General features: G+C 38.0%; 1 protein-coding gene across 1 annotated transcript; it reads right to left on the bottom strand.

Moving 5' to 3' along the window:
* Positions 1-16,806: 16,806 nt before the first annotated feature.
* LOC103937782 (dynein light chain 1, cytoplasmic) lies at positions 16,807-17,546 on the bottom strand. The gene is made up of 2 exons (XM_009347735.3): positions 17,213-17,546; positions 16,807-17,110 (listed from the first exon to the last, which is right to left on the bottom strand). The coding sequence occupies exons 1-2, from the start codon at positions 17,348-17,350 to the stop codon at positions 16,946-16,948; spliced, it is 303 nt and encodes a 100-aa protein (XP_009346010.1). The 5' UTR covers positions 17,351-17,546; the 3' UTR covers positions 16,807-16,945.
* Positions 17,547-23,142: the final 5,596 nt, after the last annotated feature.

Here is a 23,142-nt window from a genome sequence, read left to right as displayed (position 1 = left end):
TAGTATATGCATTAGTGTAGTTATGAATAATGTTGCATGATGTTGCGGAGCCCAGTTAAGCTACAGGTGAGTACATTAGGATGTTAGTGGTTGTGATGTATATGGTTATGCCTGGATGCATTTGGTATTCGTTATGTTGGACCCTGGTGTTAGTGATTCGCTCGAGGTCAGGGCCTAGCCTTCACATGATCGTTCACCTCCTGCACCACACGCTCAACTTGGATCCAAGTCAGGTACCAACCAGTCATATAGACCACATTACTGATGTGAAAATTATATTGACACACAAATTAAACCCTATTTGTGACAATTGTAGTATAAATGCAAGTAGAGATTGTTCTAACTGGGGATTAACTAGGGATGCTAATCTACTCTAAACTGACTTAAAAACACAAAATTAAACTTTAAAACACTTACCTAGACCTATATGACTCAAAACAACTTAAAAGAGTCAAAACAACACAAAACACTCAAATAGACTCAAACTAGACTCTAAAGGGTGACTTGGACAAAATTTAACTAACTTAGACTCAAGACACTAATTTGGACAGATTCAAACACTTTTCTAACTAATCTAACACACTTAATAAAATGGGGAATTGATTTGGACGAAATTAATTAAAATGGACAGATTGTAAACTAAACAGATTAGGCACTAAATTAGGTGAATTGAATGGGAAAAAGGCTAGTTAGAGGGTCCTTCTCCACACATGCACATATGCAACACAAATTGATTTCCAGATTTTATCCCTTTAAACCATGAATGACAATGCCCCAAATTAATTGTGAAAAGCACAAATTAACTTTCAGATTTTCCTAGTTTCATTGAATTGGATGGAATACGCATCGACAATCAAATTATTCTTATCAAATTCCCTACACGAACTGCATAATAGAGATAAAATCAAAGATCATTAAGCTTTTTGAAAACCCTAAGCATTGATTAGGCATTCGTAACTATGAATTGCATGATACTCTTGCCTAGAATTTACTTAATACAATCATGACTAGTGATCTCCACTACTTATGAATATAAGGTCATAACGATTAGGTGAAATTCCCTTATATCCTAGCATCAAATTCATGTATGAAAACTAAGTATGCATACTTAATCAACACACAAGAACAAATTCTCAATAAATCAATTAAGTAAATCACATCCACAATTCAAGAAACAAAATCTGGAGGAAATCAATTCATATAAAACATATGCCCATGGCTTTGAATTCACCTCTAACTAAGAAAAACTTAGTTACACATGTTCATAACAATTGAAAAGCAAATTAAAATAAACATGGAACCGAAACAAGGGAAGAAAGAACTCTGAAAGTCTCCAATGGATGCAGATTTCTTGTGGCACAAGATGGTCTTTCTCCTATAGAAGCCACGACACTCCTTCTTCTCCCTAGGACTTGTGGCACAAAGTGTTTCTGAATGGATGGTGAATGATGTGAATGGACGAATGAATTGAAGGATGAATGGCTGCCTAAGGGGTCTAGGGGGTGCGGCACAATAATAGGCATATATATATATATATATATATATATATATCACGGCCAAAAACCCTAGGAGTCAGAATTAGGGTTAAACCTAGCTGATATAAGTGTTTAGGGCCCCTAGGTTGCGGCAAGGGTTTGGGAATTAAGTCCTAGCCCAATTAATCTTAGATATGGACTTATACAATCCAAATCCAAGAGAAAAAAGGGCCAAATAAAATCAGAATCCAATCAGAAAAAGGTTTAAGAATTTTCGTCCGAAATTGGGTCTTCTAGAAACTAAGTGTTTTATGGCTGATTTTGGGGGTTCTAGAAGGCATGAAAGGGGGAGAGGTGCAGCACCCTTTTAGGGTCAGATAGGGCTTCTAGAAATTAGGTTTTTAGGTCCACTTGCAGCTAGGATTAAGGTGGAACAAGATTAGGTTAGATAAGATAGGATAAGGTTTGGATAAGATCAGGTTGGATAAGGTTTTGGATAATGTTTCCTCTTTTCTTGCACTTTCCTTATCTTCTTCGTCATGAACTTTGCTTTTCTGATTTGTAGCATGTTTCTAGCCTCTTTTGACTCCAAATTCATCCATCCACCTTGCTCCGTAAACAAGTTATCCATAATAAGCCTAAAACTGCTCTAAAAGGCTCAAAATTGCCTTTTCTTGCCAAGCTTGTCATTAGGACCTACAAACAAATGAAAATAGCTCAAAACACTATAATAAGTAGTGATTAGCTCACTAAATGTAAGGAAATAACATAACTAAGTAGCATAACTATGCTCCTATCAAATTCCCCCACGCTTAGCTTTTGCTAGTCCTCAAGCAAAACGAAATAAACAAAACACAACACAACCTAGACCTTCCAACATTACCTCAGGGATTTCCAATGCAACATGACATATTAAAGATCACCACTCACATAGATTTTAGTTATCCCTACCCTCGAGCATATACTTAATCATAGTTACCACTCACTAGCTCGCATTTCATCACTTAAAACATGATTTTGAATGTAGTAACATGCCTTAGAGAATCCCTCAATTCCTCACAAGATATACTCTCTATTTTCACATAGATTTTCTGACTACACTCCCTACACTAGGTATATGTGAGAAGATTGATGTAAACATGTAGACGAACACTCACATAAGTTATAACAAGGAAAGCATTTTCTGGAATTATGACAATGACATGTATATGATCTCATGAACGGAATGCCACTACTTAGACGCAAGAACCAGGGATACCATATGCTTAAACCAATTTTAAACTCCACATATTGAAACACATAACAATCAAGATAGAAGTTTAAGGGTTGTAACGGGGTTAAGGTATTGGCTAACAAGGAAAGTTAAAGGAAACAAACGTTCTTAAAGCAATAGTGAGCAAAGTAATGAATTAGGCACTTAGAATTCCCTTTAGACTGCAAAAATCAACTTTGAACACCCAAGGGGAAGTCACACAAAACTTAGGGCCATATTCAACTTTTTGGACCCTTTCTTCAACAATCAACACTTGTGAGTTCGTTCTCACTTATTTTCAACTCCTTTTCTTTCTTTCTTTCTTCTTTTTCTTCTTTTTCACAATTTTTTTTCTTTTTTTTCTTTTTTTTTTCTTTTTTTTTTCTCGTGCCTCCTTTAAGACTTTAGCACACACATACACACAAAAATCCCTTCCCCCACACTTGTTTTCTACAAGAATGTCACTCAAAAGGAATTCCTTCTAAGTCATGCTTCACATTCCTTTAAGAACAAGGGTATGGGTATTCCTATTCTAGGCTAGGTAAGGATAATGTGGTTAACAAAGAAAATAGGCTAAATAAGGCTCAAAGGGGTTTAATCCTACAATACAAATGACAAGGGTGGATTCGGCTATTTGGCTATGGTGGTGACTACTAAACAACTTTATCGTGTTATTTGTTATGCTAATCAATTTCATGCTTTGAATGAAACGGGTATGAGTTCTAGTATTTGGAACTATAATGATGAAACGCATTCTAAGTAGCAACCAAGCAAAGAATGATGAGATCATGCAACGACTATAGAAAACAAGAAATCAAGATTAATAACTCTCCAAAGAACGTTTAGGCTCAAGTCTCTCAGGGTTATAGCGTTAGTTTGAGTTTCTTCCTTCAAGCATGTTACAAAAACTGGTTTTTTCTTTGTGATTACATGTGAATTCGTAAATGTCAACTACAACTAAGCATAAACCAAAGAGTAAATCAAACTTCCATCCATTTTTGTAACTTTCTTTAATAGTCATGCAATTAAAAACCAAATCCTCATCATTGTGTTGGAAGGTACCCTAAGACACAAACAACATAAAAAACAAAAACGACTCTAAAACAACTTTTTTTGGGTTTTTCAAATACTTTTTTCGATTCTTTTTTTTTTTTTCAAATTTTTGGATTTTCTGATTAAGACACATAAAAACACTTCAAAACACACTAAAAACACTTAAAACAGTGAGAAACAACTTTAGAAGTATAGGTGATAAAATCCAACGAATTTTCATGCAAAAACAACTTGTTTACCCCCCCCTCACACTTAAACCAAACATTGTCCTCAATGTTTTAAGCATAGACTCACAAGCAAACAAACAAATAACGCAACTAACAACATGACAAGCATGGCAAAGTAAAAGCAATAAAGAGTAGGGTTTAAGAACGCAAATCTGGTTGTGGAGCTAGAGTTCTATCGTCTTCTCGTTTGAACACATGGGTTGCCTCCCAAGAAGCGCTTGCTTTAACGTCTTCCAGCCGGACAATACCTTTTTTTAATCTTCACTAGGGCTCACGGCATGGAGGGGTATGTCCTGCACGGTATGCTCCTTGAAATTCTCGTAGTAGGGCTTCAACCAGTGTCCATTCACTTTAAATTCATGTCCCGTCTTCAAACTTTGAATTTGGACTGCAGCATGAGGAAATACATTAGTAATAACAAAAGGCCCTATCTATTTAGAACGTAACTTACCTGGAAACAAGCGAAGGCGAGAATTGAAAAGTAACACTTTCTGCCCTATTGAGAATGTCTCGCTCCGAATTATCCTGTCATGGTAAGCCTTTGTTTTCTCTTTGTAAATGCGCCCGTTCTCATAAGCCTCATTCCTTATCTCCTCAAGCTCATTCAATTGAAGCTTCATATGAACTCCAGCGGCATCTATGTCCATATTGAATGTCTTTACGACCCAATGTGCTTTATGCTCCAATTCAACGGGAAGATGGCATGGTTTCCCATAAATGAGCTGAAATAGAGACATCCCAATTGGTGTTTTGTAGGCGATACGATATGCCCACAATGCATCATTCAAACGCAAGCTCCAATCCTTCCGAGTTGGCCTAACGGTCTTCTCTAAAATCTGCTTGATTTCTCGATTAGAAACCTCGGCTTACCCACTTGTTTGAGGATGATAAGGTGTTGCCACCTTATGTGTGACATTGTACTTCTTGAGCAACGCCTCTATGGTCTGATTACAAAAGTGAGAGCCTCCATCACTTATAAGAACCCTTGGTATTCCAAATCTTGCAAATATGTTAGTTTTCACAAATTCTGCAACCACTTTGGAATCATTAGTACAGGTGGCTTTTGCTTCCACCCATTTCGAAACATAATCAACCGCAAGTAAAATATAAACACAACCATAAGATGAAGGAAAAGGACCCATAAAATCAATGCCCTAAACATTAAAGATTTCGACAGAAAAGATGGGATGTTGCGGCATTTGGTCTTTGGCACCTATATTGCCCGTTCTTTGGCAACGATCACAAGTCACACAAAAAGTTCTAGCATCCTTAATATAGTAGGCTAATAAAATCCACATTCTAAGACTTTATGTGCTGTTCTTTGAGTGCCAAAACGACCTCCACATGCATAAGTGTGACAGAAGGTTAAAATTGAATTAAACTCTGTTTCATGCACACATTTACGTAAAATCTGATCAGGGTAATATTTCCACAAATATGGGTTATCCCACACATAAAAGCGTGCATCCATTTTAAGTTTATCACTTTGGTGCTTGTTTAGGGTGCTTGGAACTTGTTTAGACACTAAATAGTTCATTAAATCGGCATACCATGGTGCACTTACCTCGATGGATAGCAATTGCTCATCTGGGAATGTCTCTGAGATATGCACGGCATCCTCGTCATGCACCATACGGCTTAAGTGGTCAGCCACCACGTTTTCACTTCCTTTCTTGTCCCAGATTTCGATGTCGAACACTTGAAGTAGGAGCATCCAACGAATAAGCCTTGGTTTGGCCTCCTTCTTCGTAAGTAAGTACTTCAACGCTGCATGATCAGAATAGATTATAACTTTAGTACCAAGTAAATAAGAAAGAAACTTATCTAAAGCAAAAACAACAGCTACAAATTCTTTTTCCATTGTGGAGTAGTTCAATTAAGCATCATTTAGGGTCCGGGATACATAGTATATGACATTCGGCTGCTTGTTCTTCCTTTGGCCTAAAACAGCTCCTAATGCATAATCTGAGGCATCACACATAAGCTCAAAAGGAAGGCTCTAATCTGGTAGAACTATGATAAGGGCTGAAGTAAGCATCTCCTTTAGGTGTTTGAAGGCCTTCTCACATTCCTCGTCGAACTTGAATGGTACATCCTTTTGGAGAAGTCGGCATAGGGGTTGGGAAGTCTTAGAAAAGTCTTTGATGAATCGCCTATAAAATTCTGCATGTCCAAGAAAAGAATGAACCTCTCTAACCGAAGTAGGAGAGCGTAAGTAACGTACAAGATCTATTTTTGATTTATCCACTTCAATACCCTTGGCCGAAATAATATGTCCTAGAACTATTCCTTGTTTTACCATAAAATGACATTTTTCCCAATTTAAAACAAGGTTAGTTTCAATGCATCGTTTCAAGATTAATGTGAGATTATCTAAACAATCATCAAACGAATCACCAAACACGCTAAAATCATCCATGAAAATTTCAATAATCTTTTCTACAAAATCTGAAAAGATACTTACCATGCATCTTTGAAAGATAGTTGGTGCATTACATAAACCAAATGGCATTCGACGATAAGCAAAAGTACCAAATGGACAAGTAAAAGTAGTCTTTTCTTGATCATCTGGAGCTATAACAATTTGATTATATCCCGAATAACCATCAAGAAAACAATAAAAAGAATGACTGGCTAACCTTTCAAGCATTTGATCAATGAATGGCAAAGGGAAGTGATCTTTCCTTATGGTGGCGTTGAGCTTCCTATAGTCAATGTACACTCTCCAACCTGTTTGGATACGGGTTAGCACAAGCTCATTTTCGACATTCTTCACCACAGTCACTCCGGATTTCTTTGGCACAACTTGAACCGGTGAAACCCAACGACTATCCGAGATAGGATAGATCACCCCACAATTAAGAAGCTTGATAATATCCTTTTTCACAACTTCCATCATTGAAGGGTTGAGCCAGCGTTGATCCTCTCTAGTTGGTTTAGCCCCCTCCTCTAGAAGTATGTGATGCATGCAAGTTGTAGGACTAATACCCTTGATGTCGGCCAAGGTCCATCCTATGGCCTTTTTGTGCTCTTTCAACACCCGAATCAATTTCTCCTCCTCTATTGCCATGAGGGATGAGGAAACTATGATGGGCAACGTCTCATTTTCTCCCAAATAGACATACTTCAAATGATCCGGCAATGGTTTAAGCTCAAGAATGGGTGCCTGAATCACTGAAGGTAACAACTTGTTAGTAGAAATAGGAATTGGAATAGGGTTTGGAGGCTTACCAAAGTGTTGTGGCAATGACTCAAGGGCAGCAACCATCTCAGCCTCATCTTCACATATAGGCACGTCATGGAATTCCACATGCATGCCATGGGTTTTATCCTCTCCTGCCCCTTCGTTTTTAAGTCACATTCCTTTAGTAATGGTCGTTTCAAAGGGATCCCTCTCCAAGGAGTCAAGATAATCCTGCGCCAATAAATCAAATATAAATAGAAAAATAAGAATGATCATCTTTACGATATTTTATAGTTTCAAAAAGATTGAAATCAATAACTTCCCCATCAAATTCCATTGTTAATGTCCCTTTGAACACGTCTATCTTGGTGCGGGCCGTTTTCATGAAAGAGCTCCCAAGGAGGATTGGCAATAGAGTAGAATGGGCCGAATCTTCCATGTCAAACACATAAAAGTCCGCTGGGAAAAACAAATTGTTAACCTGCACCAAAACATCTTCCAAAACTCTTTTTGGATATGCATTAGAATGATCGGCCAATTGAATAATCACACCATCATTTTTAAGCTCTCCTAAGTTCATAGATGCATAAATTGAGTAAGGCATGACATTAATTGAAGCTCCTAAGTCTAACATAGCATGTTCAAACTTAATATTTCCAATAACACAAGGAATTGTAAAACTACCCGGATCTTTGCATTTAGGTGGTAGTTTCCTTTGTAGCACTGCAGACACATTCTCACTTACCTGGACCACCTCCTTGTTTGAAATCTTCTTCCTCGTTGTGCAAAGCTCTTTTAAGAACCTGGCATACTTAGGAACTTGCTTGATGGCATCAAGGAGCGGAATGTTGACTTAAACTTTCCTAAAGGTTTCCAAAATGTCCTTTTCACTTTCCTCCTTCTTTGATTGCCTAAACCTGCTAGGAAAGGGCACGTTTAGTGGAATAGAACTTGACAAAGTCGAATTTGGACTTACCTTGGTGGTGTGGAACGGTTTTGGGACAATAAGGGTCTGCGGCAAGGTTTGTTCCACCCTTGCCGTGGCTTTGTCCAATGCCTCCTCTTTGAGCAGCAGCTTTTTGTGCTCTTTATGGCTTGATTTGGTCGGTTCGGGGTTAGTTCCAACTTCCTTTCCACTTCTCAAGGTAGTAGCCTTAGCGGTTTCAAAACCTCCTTTTGGATTGACGATGGTTGAGCTAGGTAGGTTGCCTTGGTCTCAGAATTGTTCTACAAACTCCGCTATCTGCCCAATTTCTTTCTCTAACTGGTCCACCCTTTTGTCTTGATTTTGCATCGCTTTGTTTTGATTCTCTTGCCCCTGAGACAAATTGGTAAGTAACTTAATAAGTGTATCATTGTCTAAAGACGTACCTTGGTTGTTTTAGGCAGGTTGGGATTGGTTTGGATTGAAGTCGTATGGCTTGGTGTATAACCCCGGGGGTTGTTGCCTAAAGCCTCCTTGTTGTTGAGGTTGTTGAGGCTCCCTCCACTTAAAGTTTGGATGGTCTCTCCAACCCGGATTGTATGTGTTGGAATATGGATCATTCCTTGGCTGATTTTGGCTTGGAAATCCAATGGCATTTGCACTATCCCATCCGCCATTCTCAATCAATTGAGGGCACATTTCCGAAGGGTGTCCTTGGATAGAACATACACCACATACAATTGGTCTTTGTATCTTCATTCCTTCGGCCATCTGAGACACAATAGAAGTAAGATTAGCTAATTGAGATTGAATATCGGATTAAGAACTTACCTCATGCAATTGTTGCCGTAGGGGGTCCCTTCGCCCAAGTCCTTCATATTGTTGTGCATTTAGAGCACGGTTTGCAATTAGGGTCTTGGCTACCATAGGAGTTTTGTCCACCAATGCACCTCCCGCTGAAGCATCGAGCTTTGCCTTTCAATGGGAAGAAGGCCTTCATAGAAGTATTGAAGTAGAAGCTCCTCCTTCATTTGATGTTGAGGACATTATGCAACAAGGGCTTTAAAACGCTCATAGTACGCCGGAAAAGATTCTCCTTGACTTTGTTGGATTCCGCTAATTTTCTTCCTCAAGAGAATGACTCTTGAAGTAGGGAAGAACTTCTCCAACAACGCTCTCTTCATGCTTTCCCAAGAAGTAACAGTCCCGGGTGCCAATTCATAAAGCCAATCCTTAGCCTTTTCCACAAAAGAGAATGGAAAAGCTTTCATCTTCAAAATATTCCCTTCGACGTTAATAGGTGTCATGCTTGAGCATACAACTTCAAACTCCTTCAAATGCTTGTTTGGATCTTCCATGGACAGCCCATGGTACTTGGGAATATGATGCAGCAAGCTTGAATTCAATTCGAGCTCATCGGTCTTGCTTTGAGCCGCCCTAGGGTATTGAATGCATAATGGCATGGCATTATCTAATCCCGAGGCAGAAAGCTCTTTGATTGTTCGATTATCCACCGCCATGACTTGTTCTTCTTCCTCCACTTCTTCTTCTTCAGATTCGGCCTCAAAACTAGAACTAGGTGGATTAGGTTCTGGTTGCTTCCTCTTTCTTCTCAAAGTTCGTTCAAAATTGTCGTCAAACTCCAAGATATTCTCACGAACGGGATGAGAACTACGAGTCATACACTTGTACCTAGAACAATGAAACTAAAGAATTCAGCAACTCTCTTAGAAGCACGACAAACAAACACAAAACAAAGAATAGGGCACGGCACACAAACAAAAACAAGGAATAGGGCACGGCAAACACAAAAATAAAAAGAAAGAACAAATAAACACACGACACTCTTGACCTTAAGACACACTTTGACATGACACAAACACAAGGGATTAGCAAGTTTGCTAATCCCCGGCAACGGCGCCAACATTTGATGTGATAATTATATTGACATACAAATTAAACCCTATTTGTGACAATTGTAGTATAAATGTAAGTAGGGATCGTTCTAACCGGGGATTAACTAGGGATGCTAATCTACTCTAAACTAACTTAAAAACACAAAATTACACTTTAAAACACTTACCTAGACCTATACGACTCAAAACAACTTAAAAAGACTCAAAACAGCCCAAAACACTCAAATAGACTCAAACTAGACTCTAACGGGTGATTTGGACGAAATTTAACTAACTTAGACTCAAGACACTAATTTGGACAGATTCAAACACTTTTCTAACTAATCTAACACACTTAATAAAATGGGGAATTGATTTGGACGAAATTAATTAAAATGGACAGATTGTAAACTAAGATTAGGCACTAAATTAGGTGAATTGAATGGGAAAAAGGCTAGTTAGAGGGTCCTTCTCCACACATGCACATATGCAACACAAATTGATTTCTAGATTTTATCCCTTTAAACCATGAATGACAATGCCCCAAATTAATTGTGAAAAGCACAAATTAACTTTCAGATTTTCCTAGTTTCATTGAATTGGATGGAATACGCATCGACAATCAAATTATTCTTATCAAATTCCCTACACGAACTGCATAATAGAGATAAAATCAAAGATCATTAAGCTTTTTGAAAACCCTAAGCATTGATTAGGCATTCGTAACTATGAATTGCGTGATACTCTTGCCTAGAATTTACTTAATACAAGCATGACTAGTGATTTCCACTACTTATGAATATAAGGTCATAACGATTAGGTGAAATTCCCTTATATCCTAGCATCAAATTCATGTATGAAAACTAAGTATGCATACTTAATCAACACACAAGAACAAATTCTCAATAAATCAATTAAGTAAATCACATCCACAATTCAAGAAACAAAATCTGAAGGAAATCAATTCATATAAAACATATGCCCATCGCTTTGAATTCACCTCTAACTAAGAAAAACTTAGTTACATATGTTCATAACAATTGAAAAGCAAATTAAAATAAACATGGAACCGAAACAAGGGAAGAAAGAACTCTGAAAGTTTCCAATGGATGCAGATTTCTTGCGGCACAGGATGGTCTTTCTCCTATGGAAGCCACGACACTCCTTCTTCTCCCTAGGACTTGCGGCACAAAGTGTATTTCTGAATGGATGGTGAATGATGTGAATGGATAAATGAATTGAAGGATGAATGGCTGCCTAGGGTGTCTAGGGGGTGCAGCACAATAATAGGCATATATATATATAGCACGGCCAAAAACTCTAGGAGTCAGAATTAGGGTTAAACCTAGCTGATATAAGTGTTTAGGGCCCATAGGTTGTGGCAAGGGTTTGGGAATTAAGTCCTAGCCCAATTAATCTTAGATATGGACTTATACAATCCAAATCCAAGAGAAAAAGGGCCAAATAAAATCAGAATCCAATCAGAAAAAGGTTTAAGAATTTTCGTCCGAAATTGGGTCTTCTAGAAACTAAGTGTTTTATGGCTGATTTTGGGGGTTCTAGAAGGCATGAAAGGGGGAGAGGTGCGGCACCTTTTTAGGGTCAGATAGGGCTTCTAGAAATTAGGTTTTTAGGTCCACTTGCAGCTAGGATTAAGGTGGAACAAGATTAGGTTAGGATAAGATAGGATAAGGTTTGGATAAGATCAGGTTGGATAAGGTTTTGGATAATGTTTCCTCTTTTCTTGCACTTTCCTTATCTTCTTCGTTATGAACTTTCCTTTTCTAATTTGTAGCATGTTCCTAGCCTCTTTTGACTTCAAATTCGTCCATCCACCTCGCTCCATAAACAAGTTATCCATAATAAGCCCAAAATTGCCTTTTCTTGCCAAGTTTGTCATTAGGACCTACAAACAAACGAAAATAGCTCAAAACACTATAATAAGTAGTGATTAGCTCATTAAATGTAAGGAAATAACATAACTAAGTAGCATAACTATGCTCCTATCAATTAGGTGGTTCCGACTCGTAGGTGACTTGCAATATTTCGCACAACCTTTACATGATCGTAGCACTTGAGCGTACTTATTTACACCCAACTTGTCTACAAACCACATTAGGTGGTTCCGACTCGTGTGCAAGAATAAATTTATGAGCTATGGATTCAACTATACAGGTCACGTCAGGTGACTTCGGCTGACTTATCATTTTACATTAAATTATTTCACCTGGCTTACATAATTATTACGGAGATACTTGATATGGCATATACTTGGGTTTTCACTGCTCTTGAGCATGATTTCTATGTATGTATGTATTATTATTTTCTGGAAAAACTATACGGGTTTTACAAATAAGGGTTATATTATATGTTCAGAAAGAGAAATGTGTTTTCAAAACCTTTGTTCTTGCCCACTCACTTTTTCTGTTTTGCGCCCCTCCAGGTTTAGCTGCTGAAAGTTCGTATCAACGAGGATTCTTGGCACATCCCAGTACAGGTGACTTCTTATGATGGTATAACCATTATCTCCCCTACTGTACTTTACTTATGCTCTGACGTTGCGTGTGAAATGGGTTCATTCCCGCTCACAGCGCACTCTGGTCTTTACGCACTTTTAGGCTCAAATTTATTTACATTTGGCACATCATTATACTTTATGGCTTCGTCACCTTCCATGTGTCGGCCAGCATAGCTCAATTGGGAGTCTTCGTGGACATTCCGGGTCGAGGTATGTCAGTTTGCTATCAGAGTATAAGTTAGGCAGTATTGCATCCATCACACGCGTGATGAAAGCATTCTAGGTTCTTGAACCTATGTATCGAATCTTGCCATCTTGTCGACTAAGAAAAATGTATTAGTTTTTCCTAAGTTTTGGGTAGCTTTGTCGACTTGTCGACATTTTGGAGACGAATGCTTTTAGACTCAAAGCAAAGAACTTCATTGCCAAGGAAAGATGTAGATTTGAGACTAGTTAATGGCCCTAAAACATGGTTAGTTTATCAATAACAGTGTATTATCAGGGATCTATACATCAATTCCATCACTATTATTTAGCCATTGTTATTAAGCCTTTTGCGATTGGAAATTAGAAATAGTTTTGGTTCCTTGGCAGTGTCTGTTAGAATACCACCTATTAAAATTCCTATGAAGTCTACTTTCGTCAAGATTCCAGAATTGTACGGAATGACAATGTGGTGCTACAGAGGTAGCACTCGATGGAAGAACATTTTGGGACAATCACTTTTCGTCCCTGATAACACTAATCTTACCAAATGCACTAGTGATTATTCTGGATCTTCATGAGGAAGATTGGCTTCTGTTTAAGTTCGTCCTAAAGTAAATTGTTAGAAAAATTTTTCTCTGGCCTTAGGACGTTCCAGCCAACGCTAATTCCTGAGTTTTCTTTTGGTGTTGTACTCATCATTTGATGAGTATAGGCACCTTGTACGAGTTGTCATACCTACAGTCAGTAGGAGTTTCCGAAGTAGAAAGTGTTTTCCCTAGAATTTTTGAACCATTTCACAGGACCAATTCTTTACCGATCATTCAAAACCATTTACCGAGCGGGCTTTTACCTGTAATCAGCCTATGGTGGTGCCATTAATTGGCAACATTGTCTTATATCCAGAAGTTGTTAACCAGTATTTAGGCGGTATGATTTCTAATACCAAACACATGCTAGTATCTGGGAGTGATACCTTTTTGCTGGGACACTAGTTTACATTTCAGAGTAGCGAACAATATCAAAATATCGTATATGTGTCAATTAACGACGTGACTGGTAGATTAATTGTCAGTGCCTAATTAAGCCAAAGAAACTAAATTGTGGAAGCTTCGTAGCAGACCCTAGATTAAGACGGTAAACTCAAGGTTATGTTAATCAAATTACCTATTTAGGTAATCAAAACTTCTTTGACTAGCCGCCTCTCGATCACTTCCACAAGTAGACAGTAGGATCGAAATACGAAATGACATTTTACTGTTAGAATGCTTTAAGTGTCGAGAAAACGATGAAGACCTTTTAGTTCGTGGCGTAGAGTTAGTTAGTAGTTTAGTACGTTTCGAGGATGTATATCTTTGGCATCTCTTCTCAAAATTCTACTTGGGATGCCACTGAAAGCGAGAAATAGAATACACCAGTGATTCACCTTGTTAACACCACATTTATTCTCCCTATTTCTTATCGAACCACTCCTATATCAGTTTTCCTTGTGACTTTTCAAACGAGTCCTACCTTGCTGAGAGAAATTAGTCACTACGGTTTACCAATTAGGAAATTACCAAATCAAACACTTTATCTCGGGAACTTCAAACCTATTCGTGAAGGCGTAAGATTGAACCCTAGGTTTGTACCTAAACTTTAGCAACTTGATCGGGTCTCATTTAAAACCCTATTTCGAATTGATGGTCTAGTCGACCAACCTTTGTAACTCGAATTTTCCTCTGTAGTCTGATAAATTTATAGTGGTCTTATCGGTGATCTTCTTACTTACCTCAACCATGAAACTAAATTCTTTAAACTCTGTTAGTCAGCTTTATACTAGATTGGATCGACTAACTCGTGCCTTACTATGAGTTCACATCTTTGGCCCAAGCTCACACCCTTAAGCTCTTATTGAAGCAATAGAACCTTGAAGTTTTCTTGCAAAACAAACCTTTAATCCTGTTTTTAGATCTATTTTGATTAAACCTGAAATTTTCAAATTTTAATCCACCTCTTTTCCTGCAGAAAACATGTCAAATTTGAACAAATTCAGCTTCATCGCTTTAGATACTTATGACACTAACTATCTCAATAAGCCCAAGATATCAAGATTGCACCTCAAGGCGAGAAAGCTGTCTAACACCATCCCCCCACCAACCCCAACACACACACACACAAAAGGCACAAAGGCTTTCCCTGCCATCTTCACCCTACAACATACCTAGGTGAAATCCAGCCCATCTGAGTAGTCCTGTACTGATTTGATTGTTTTGCAAAAAGCTTGACATGATTTCTTCTACGAAAGCACCATCAATGGTGGAGGCTTTGATTTCTTATAGCAACAACTAGTAGCCGCAAACCTCATGGTAAGGTTGCAGTTGTGGCTTAAGGATCTGGACCTGGATGTGGCAGGCCTCTATGAAGTGGGTTTTTAGTATCGGGAATATGAAAGGAAAGTGAGATTCCCAATGAAGAGGCAGAGAGGTAGGCCTACCAAACGGGTCGTGTTTGCCATGTTTCGTGTCGTTTTCATGTAACACCTATTATCTTAACGGGTCGTGTCGTGTCACACCCGTTATCTTAAAGAGTCCTTAACAAGTCGGGCTACTTTACCCAACAGGTAAAATGACCAGGCCCGTTAAGGAAAAAAAAAATTCTTAAATTTGCACATACCACATTGCCACATATATATTACTTTAAAACATAAAAACACATTTGTCGTTAAATACTACCTCTATACTCCAAAATAAGAGCCTAATAAAAAAGCACCAATACACTACTAGTCTACCAAATTAGATCCTCTCCGGATCTCCTCACTGGGAATCCAGGGAATCAATTAATACCAATTGCTCATAAAAAATCATGTGACCATAGTTTTTTCTTTTTTATAATTTTTCATGCAAAATGAGGCTACCTTATTGTTGAAAATTAAAAAAAGGAAAAAATTGTGGGCACAAGATTTTTGATGAACTGTTGGTATTAATTGATCCCCAGTGAGGAGATCCTGAGAGGATCTAATTCCTTAGTCTACTACAAAATATCAAATGTACAAGGATATGCAAAATGAAGGAGTTTTTCTTTTCAAGGTTGTGAAACCTTTCTTAGAAGTTAAAACCTTACCAATGAAATTCAAAGCTTGCATGTTATTTCTTTTACAAAATCTTTCAATTTTCATCAATCATCATGAGGAATTTGTATTGGAACTTTGGCTTGATCTATTGCCTTCAAGAGTTATGTTGATAATGTTTTCAGTAAGGTTTTCCACATCCGAACTCTCTTTTGCATTAAATAAGTATAGCAAAACCAAACATTATAAATCATTCAAATTATGAGAAGTTTACCAAAATAATTATGAAAAGAAATAAAACAATAGTACTATACCATATAAAAATATATTACCTCATTTTTCAAATTTTCTAAATATAAATTAATATACATATATAATATTATATAATTATTATAGTATTTTTAGGGGTATAAAATAATTAAATTAATATTTTGCTTATTATGTATCGGATTATCTACGTGTATATCCGAATCAATTCATTATTTTAACCAATACTTATTGAATTATTCAATAACGAGCCAATTCGTTATCGTAAATTATCGGGCCTAGAAAGGTTGGGCTTCTAGTTTACGTTTATTTTAATTTTTCTTATTTTTTTAATTTTTTCAGAAAATTAACAGTGTTTAAAAATAGAGTTCATGTTGGACAGGTTTCAAACTCTGAGATGGGCCGTAAAGAGACATAGGAATTTTGGGGTGCAAAAGATGTGAACTCTATTTTTTCGTTGTGTTATTAGAGAGACCCCTACATATTATTTATTTTCTCAGCCCAGTCCATACGTGAAGGGAGAGTCAGATTCGAGTCCAGACTAGTAAAGCGCATGAATCACTTCCAAAATTCCAGACAAACAGATCATAAATCAAAGATAATATTAGAGAGATCAAATTAAATGATATACTATTAATAGAAAATAAATATGTTAATTGATATTTAAATAATAATTCAATAATCATCTATCACATCATTTGATTTAAAAATTTTAAATAATCTCTCTAACATTACCTTCAAATATATGATTCAATAATAAAAGCTAAAAGTTATTAGATTGCATAAAAAGCAGTACAAAAATACAAAGGTGTTCCTCACAAAAGCCCCTACCTACCCTATATATATTTCCACAGCGATTTGTCCTTCCTTTCTTCTCTCTGCTGCCAAACACTGCGTTAGCTTTTGGAGGAGGAGGAGGAAGAAGAGTCCCCTTTGAAGATTAGGAAGCTGAGAGTCTCAAGTGTAAAGTAGATGAAGGTTCCTTTACAGTGAGTGAAAAAACAACCGAAATTTGATCCCACCACACATTGCCAACCGCATCCATATCTCATGTCAAACTCCTGCATTCGATTTGCAAATACAAACCCACAAAATAATAATTACCAACAAAAATATAAAAACTAATTTATGTATATGTGACAATTAACAACGAAAGTATGTACCTTTTTGATGTGGGCAGCTATAGATCTGCAGTCAACGACATCGTGAAGATCCAGAGCTTCAGAAGCAGCTGCCATGGCTTGCATCTGCATCTTCACCGGCATATCTGTGTCCTCTATCACTGCTCTGCCTTCCAACATCGTCTCTCTCTCTTTTCTTATGAGAGTGTGACACGAAAGAAAGAAACCCCAGTTGGGATTTGCACGATTTGGTAGTCCTTATCTCCTAGAAGCTAGAATTAAATAAAGAAAGTGTGTGCTTATCACTTAACAGAAATAGAAGAAGATAAATGGCAGATGTTGCTGTTGGATGGGATGCGGACCAGGCACGTACTCCAATAAATATTGTTTTTAGCAGTCTTTTCTCCTCAATTTCTGGACATTTAAAATTTTTTTAACCTTTTTTTTTTCAGCATTTTCTGTACTGTTAGTTATAGACGAGTACAGCTGTCGCCACCCTTATCGTTGTGTGTTGTTTGGGTTAATAATTAACTTTGGACTTAGAGGAAAGAAAGTTCAAAATAGTTCAATAAGAAAAGTTTCTACCCAGAGCCCACCACAAAGCCCAGACCGTCCATCTCAAGACCAATTGACACTTCCTCATTAATGTAAAGGCTAGGTTCTTACAAGAGAAGTGACAACTGATGGAAATCAACTTAATCTCAGCCTAAAAGTATTTTTCAATGGCAATACAAGTAAAATACTGATGAGTCACTACCCTTCAATTGCTTTCGGGCAAAAACAAAGCTACATGCAGTTGGGCTAATTCGTCTATAAAAGGATGAAGGGGGTCCAAAGACAAAGACACTCAACCAAACAAACAAACAAATATACAACTTGCCTCTCAGTCAAGCAAATACCCAGAAAGCCGTTATTTGTCCAGACTCTGCACCTTTTTAGCTTTAGATTTCCTTAGAAAGACATCATTTTTCTATGTAAAAGCTCTGCTACCTTTTCCTAAATGTTGCAGTATCGATCTACCATGTATAAACTCTTTTCCAGTCATCCCCTTTAACATAAAATCCTTTCATAACTACCAAGAGAAAAGACGGCAAGATGTTTAACCTTGCCCAACTCTCTTCGTTTTGTCTTTCAATTAATAGATCTAGTGTTATAATGCATTCCCCAGTTTATATTCAAGTTGTTTCTTGTCTTTTGATAATCCAAAGTTCCATTAACTCTCAGATCTGGTTCATTGGTTCATTTAATGGTTTTATCATCATAGGAAGATTGAAATAGATTAAACTGATGACTTAATCAGATATGGACCTTCACCCCTTAAGCATACAAGATAACGAACTAAAAGTCTTTGGTCTCAAGGCATAGAAAAGAACTTAATGTGGACTTAACCCATCCACGACAATCCTTTAATAACAAGAAGTCAGAATAACTTTGGGCGTAAGTAATTGGCTTAAATACACTTGTTCTACATCTATCATACAAAGATGGCAGTGGCACGCCTTCGCACTCAATTAGTTTTGATTGTGAGCCTCAAGGCCTACACCTAAGGCCCCACAAAGGCACATTTCAGAACTAAATGAGTCATCCTCTTGCAGCATCCCGACAAGCAGGAGGCCGACAAACAACCAAAGTGCCAACTCCTCAGGGAGTTGTGTGCTCGAACCAGGGACCCCAGCGAAATTCTTACCCGAACATAGTTTTAGCATGCCCAGTAGGATCCGAAATCTTGTATGCCAAGAAGACGAAGGAAAGAACAAACCTTCAGTAGGAAAACAGGGCAGAAACCACCCTAATACATTCTAAGATCTAACATGGCAAATCTCCTCGAAGACTTGCAATGACTTGTCTTGACGGAAAGCCCAACTCCTTCTGAGAAATCAGGAAGGAAGGTTACAAATAAAGACCTCCAGGGCACCATGATGGCTGTCATAAAAAGCATGGAGAGAAACTCTCTACAAACAAGAGAAGAGGTAAACAGACTCTGTTCCTTAATAGGGCATCTGCAAAGAAGGCTGGATTTGGAGTATTCTACCCCAGAAAATGATTGTGCTAAAGAGACGATGAGAGAAGCCAGCCTTGTGGAAGAGCCAGTTATTCCTTTGTTTCCCTTACTTAAAGAAAAGAGGAAGAAAGGGAAAAACAAAGAAGCATCTGAAATGGATAAGCCAGTACTGGAAGAAATTTTGGAAGCAGAGTTGTCCGACCCCCTATTCCCACTAAATAGTAGGGGCAAAGTGGGCAAGAAAGAACAAAGTATGGGATGCCCCAGTTGATTAGGGAATCCAATGGAAAAGGAGAACCTGTCAAGGCCGATAAGCCTTCTCCTTATAGGCCACCACCAATGGCCACAAAAGGAAGAAAATCTAGATAGAGGAAGCCCGAGCCAAGAAAGGAGATTAACTTAGGCAACGATCGTAACCCGAAATGGGATATGTTTCCTTATACCCCGCCTAATAATACAGCCAACCAACAACTCAGAAATGAATTGGCTGAGTTAAGAAGGATGGTGGTAAGGAATGCCCAGCCACAAGCTCGTTCGCCGTTTAGAATCGCCTATCAAAAGCCCTACCCAGAGTTCATTAATGAGCAAAATCCTTTCCCTTTCAATTTCAAGATGCTTGCATTCAGCAAAAAAGCTAACAACGTATCCTCCAGAGATCACATCTTCAAATTCTCCAACCATTGTGTGGCATTCGAAGACAATCCCAACTACAAGTTAAGACTATTTGGAAACTCCTTGGTAGGCTTAGCATCTCAATGGTACTTTGTTTTGCCCTCGAATTCCATTGCTTATTGGGGGCAAATGGAGATGGCCTTTCACGAACATTTTTATAGGATGGAGCCAGAGATGACCATCAACGATCAGGTTGAGGTAAAGCAATATGAGCATGAATCTACTGAAGACTTCGTTACGAGGTTTAGGAGGACAAGGATGAAATGCCAGTTTCCCATCAACCATGTCCAACTCATAACTATTGCTCAAAAGGCCTTAAGACTACCCTTGAGGAAGAAGTTTTATGACGTGCAGTTTAATGAGCTTCAAGAGTCGGTGATTGCGGCCACTAAGTACGAGAAGTTGTTGCTTGAGGAATAGCAACTAAAGCACTCCTCTAAAACACGACATTTCTACAAAAATAAGGCTGTCATGCACCTTGTAGAGTTTGAGGAAGAGCCAGAAGAAAATGAAGGTCAAAGGAGAGAAGCAATAGCCATGTGTGTAGCGGAGATGACCACTCCCTTTAAGCCTTTGATAGTGAAGGGATTGGTTCAACTAGTCAAAGATGAAAAAATGGTGTTAAACGATGGCGGATTTGTCCCCATGAAACCCCCAAAGTATCAGAGTTATTCCTTTGACTTAACCAAGGCTGCAGAAATCTATGAGGAATTAGTACGGGCAAGAGTGATCGTGCCTGACGACACCAAAAAGCTGCCTAAACCTGAAGAATTAAGAGGAAAAAAATATTGCAAGCTGCACTACACATTCAACCACTCCATCACCAATTGTGTCCAGTGTAGAGATTGGATACAAGATCTCATTGTCAACGGGAAATTGTTGCTAACGAAACCTGAGGGCAACATGATGATTGACACGAATCCCTTCCCAGAAGCTCCAATAAACATGGTCAGCTCAACATAGGTCAAGAAAGAGGGAAGGAAAGCCACTTAAGAGGTGGAAGCAGAATGAAAGATCCACAAAGGAAACTCTAAAGATGCCCGAAAAATCCAAAACAGCCATAATAAAGTTGCCAACAATAGGAACCATCCATAAAAAGAGCCCACATAAGTGTTTTATAGGTAACATAAAGTTATGAAAGGATCATTATCAAAAAAGTTTTAAACAAGCTAATAAGGGTGAATATGAGTTCACATGGCTAAAAATTAGAGAAAGCAAATTAAAACTTGAAAAAGAATTCATTTCATACAGAAGTCTTAGTCCAAAAACTTTACATCTTCGGCCAAAGAAACTATTCTAGAAAATAAGTTTGCGTGATGGTGAAAATTTGGCTTGGTTCTCCCAAATACATATTGCTATTTACAAGCTGGGTTTTGGAATCCTCAACTTCTTGAGAAATCTTCTCCATTTCTTCTACTTTCTAGGAAAGATGGTTAGTAAGGGTCACTTTCTCAGCTTTAAGAGAAGACAAATGCTCTTCCAAATGTTGGATTTCGAAATCAACCACTGCAATCTTTTCTTCCATCACTGACCTTTCTTCCAGTACCCTTCACATGTTTTTCCTGGTAGCACTTCACTCTATTGGCCGCCCACTTCGCCTTTTGACACTGATCCCTAAATGTCAGCAAGTTCTTGAAAAAACTCAGGAAAGACTTGTATTGAGTTTGGGACAACAGTTGAGCTTGGTGAAGTTTAACAAGGGCCTTTTTTGCATCATAAAGGGTCTTAAAGCTGAAAGAAGCGATAAAGTCCTTTTTCATCTAGTCTTTGAAAATATGGCGAGCATTTTGAAATAAAGGAAATTCAACAAAAGTTGGAGGTGACTGTAACTTAGTCTTGATTTGCCCGAACTTCTTAACTAGGTCGGGCAATGATGATGTTGGCAAAGCGAAACACCTCTTGTACCTTCAACTGTAACAGTTGGGGTAGCCTCAGTTAGGAGAGCGGGAATGATAGTCGGAGTAAAACCAGGAGTGGAAGTAGCTGTTACAGAAGTCTTGGTTCATTCACTCACAGGCTCAAGAATAGATATTCTTATAATACCAGACGCAGGAAGAGGATGAAGAAGGTCTTTCTTGCGCAACACTCGCAATGGGGATTTGCCTGAGCTTTCTCCATAATCCTGTTGCAAACAAAACGAACGTGTTAAAAAGAGAAATTTGCAAATTCAAAGAGGGCACCGTAAATATACCTGAGTTGAGCCTGGAACCTAGGAAGAAGGTGGAGGGGGAGTCACTTCTTCTAATAGCTGAGGGTGACTGTCGTGGCTTACTAAGGGAGGAGAGACGGTGCCTGAACCTTTAACAGAGACCTACAAATGGAAAAAAAAAAGAGAATAAAAGTTAGTAATCAACTTATGAAGAAGAAAAACAATTGAAAAGTATAAGTATTGATATACCTGAGGAGGAACTTGAGGTTAAGAAACAGGCTCTTCAGAGGCCTCAAATACATTAGTAGGAACTGCCCGAAAAGCCGGCGGATTAGTTGCCTCTAAAACCACGAAAATTTCAGGAACTATGGGATCCCCAAAAGTGGAAGTTGTTGTTTAATATAAATGATTCTATTTGTTGGAACATGAATGCAAAGTCGATTTAGTGTCAAACTTGCGACTTGAATTCAAAATAATGTAACAACAAATAACTTAAAATAGAGTTAGCTAAATAGAATGTGGAAGTTTGATGTTCCTTATGAGATTACAATTTTTAGTTGGCTTTTGATTTTGGATAGGTTACAAACTAGATATAGACTGTATACATATGTTAACTCTATCTATGATGTTTGCCCCATATGTAATGTAGATATAGAAAAGTAGGATCACCTGGTTATTGGTTGTACTTTGTTAGGCAAGCATGGACTACTACTTCAGCATTAAATTGGTTGTCTTCTCTTGGTTTCAAATGATAATGATAACTTATCAAAATTAAGTATTACCTTCCTTATTTGCTGGAAAATTTGGAAGGAAAGAAATCAAGCAGTGTTTCAAAATGTTAAGGCGGTTCCCAATAGAGTTCTTATGCTTGCTATGAATGTGGGCAAAGACTTCTTAAATGTAAATGGTAAGAGTAAGATCACTAGTAAGACGCGTCGTCATATTAGATGGAATCCCCCATGTAGGGGCTTCCAAAAAATAAACTTTGATGGATCTGTGGTAAACTCTAAAACAGCGGCTGGCTTCATAATCAGAAATAAGGATGGAAACTCAATTATTGCTGGTGCTAGATACTTAAGGGGGAATTCAATGGTTGTTGCTGAATGTCTGCTTTAAGGGATGTACTTTAGATGGCAAAAAGTAAAGGCT

The sequence above is a fragment of a genome, unplaced genomic scaffold, assembly GCF_019419815.1.
Source record: "Pyrus x bretschneideri cultivar Hongxiangsu unplaced genomic scaffold, Pyrus_bretschneideri_v1 Contig20, whole genome shotgun sequence".
NCBI lineage: Eukaryota > Viridiplantae > Streptophyta > Magnoliopsida > Rosales > Rosaceae > Pyrus > Pyrus x bretschneideri.
Note: the sequence above shows the minus strand (reverse complement) of the source record. Positions and strands in the feature narration are given on the sequence as shown.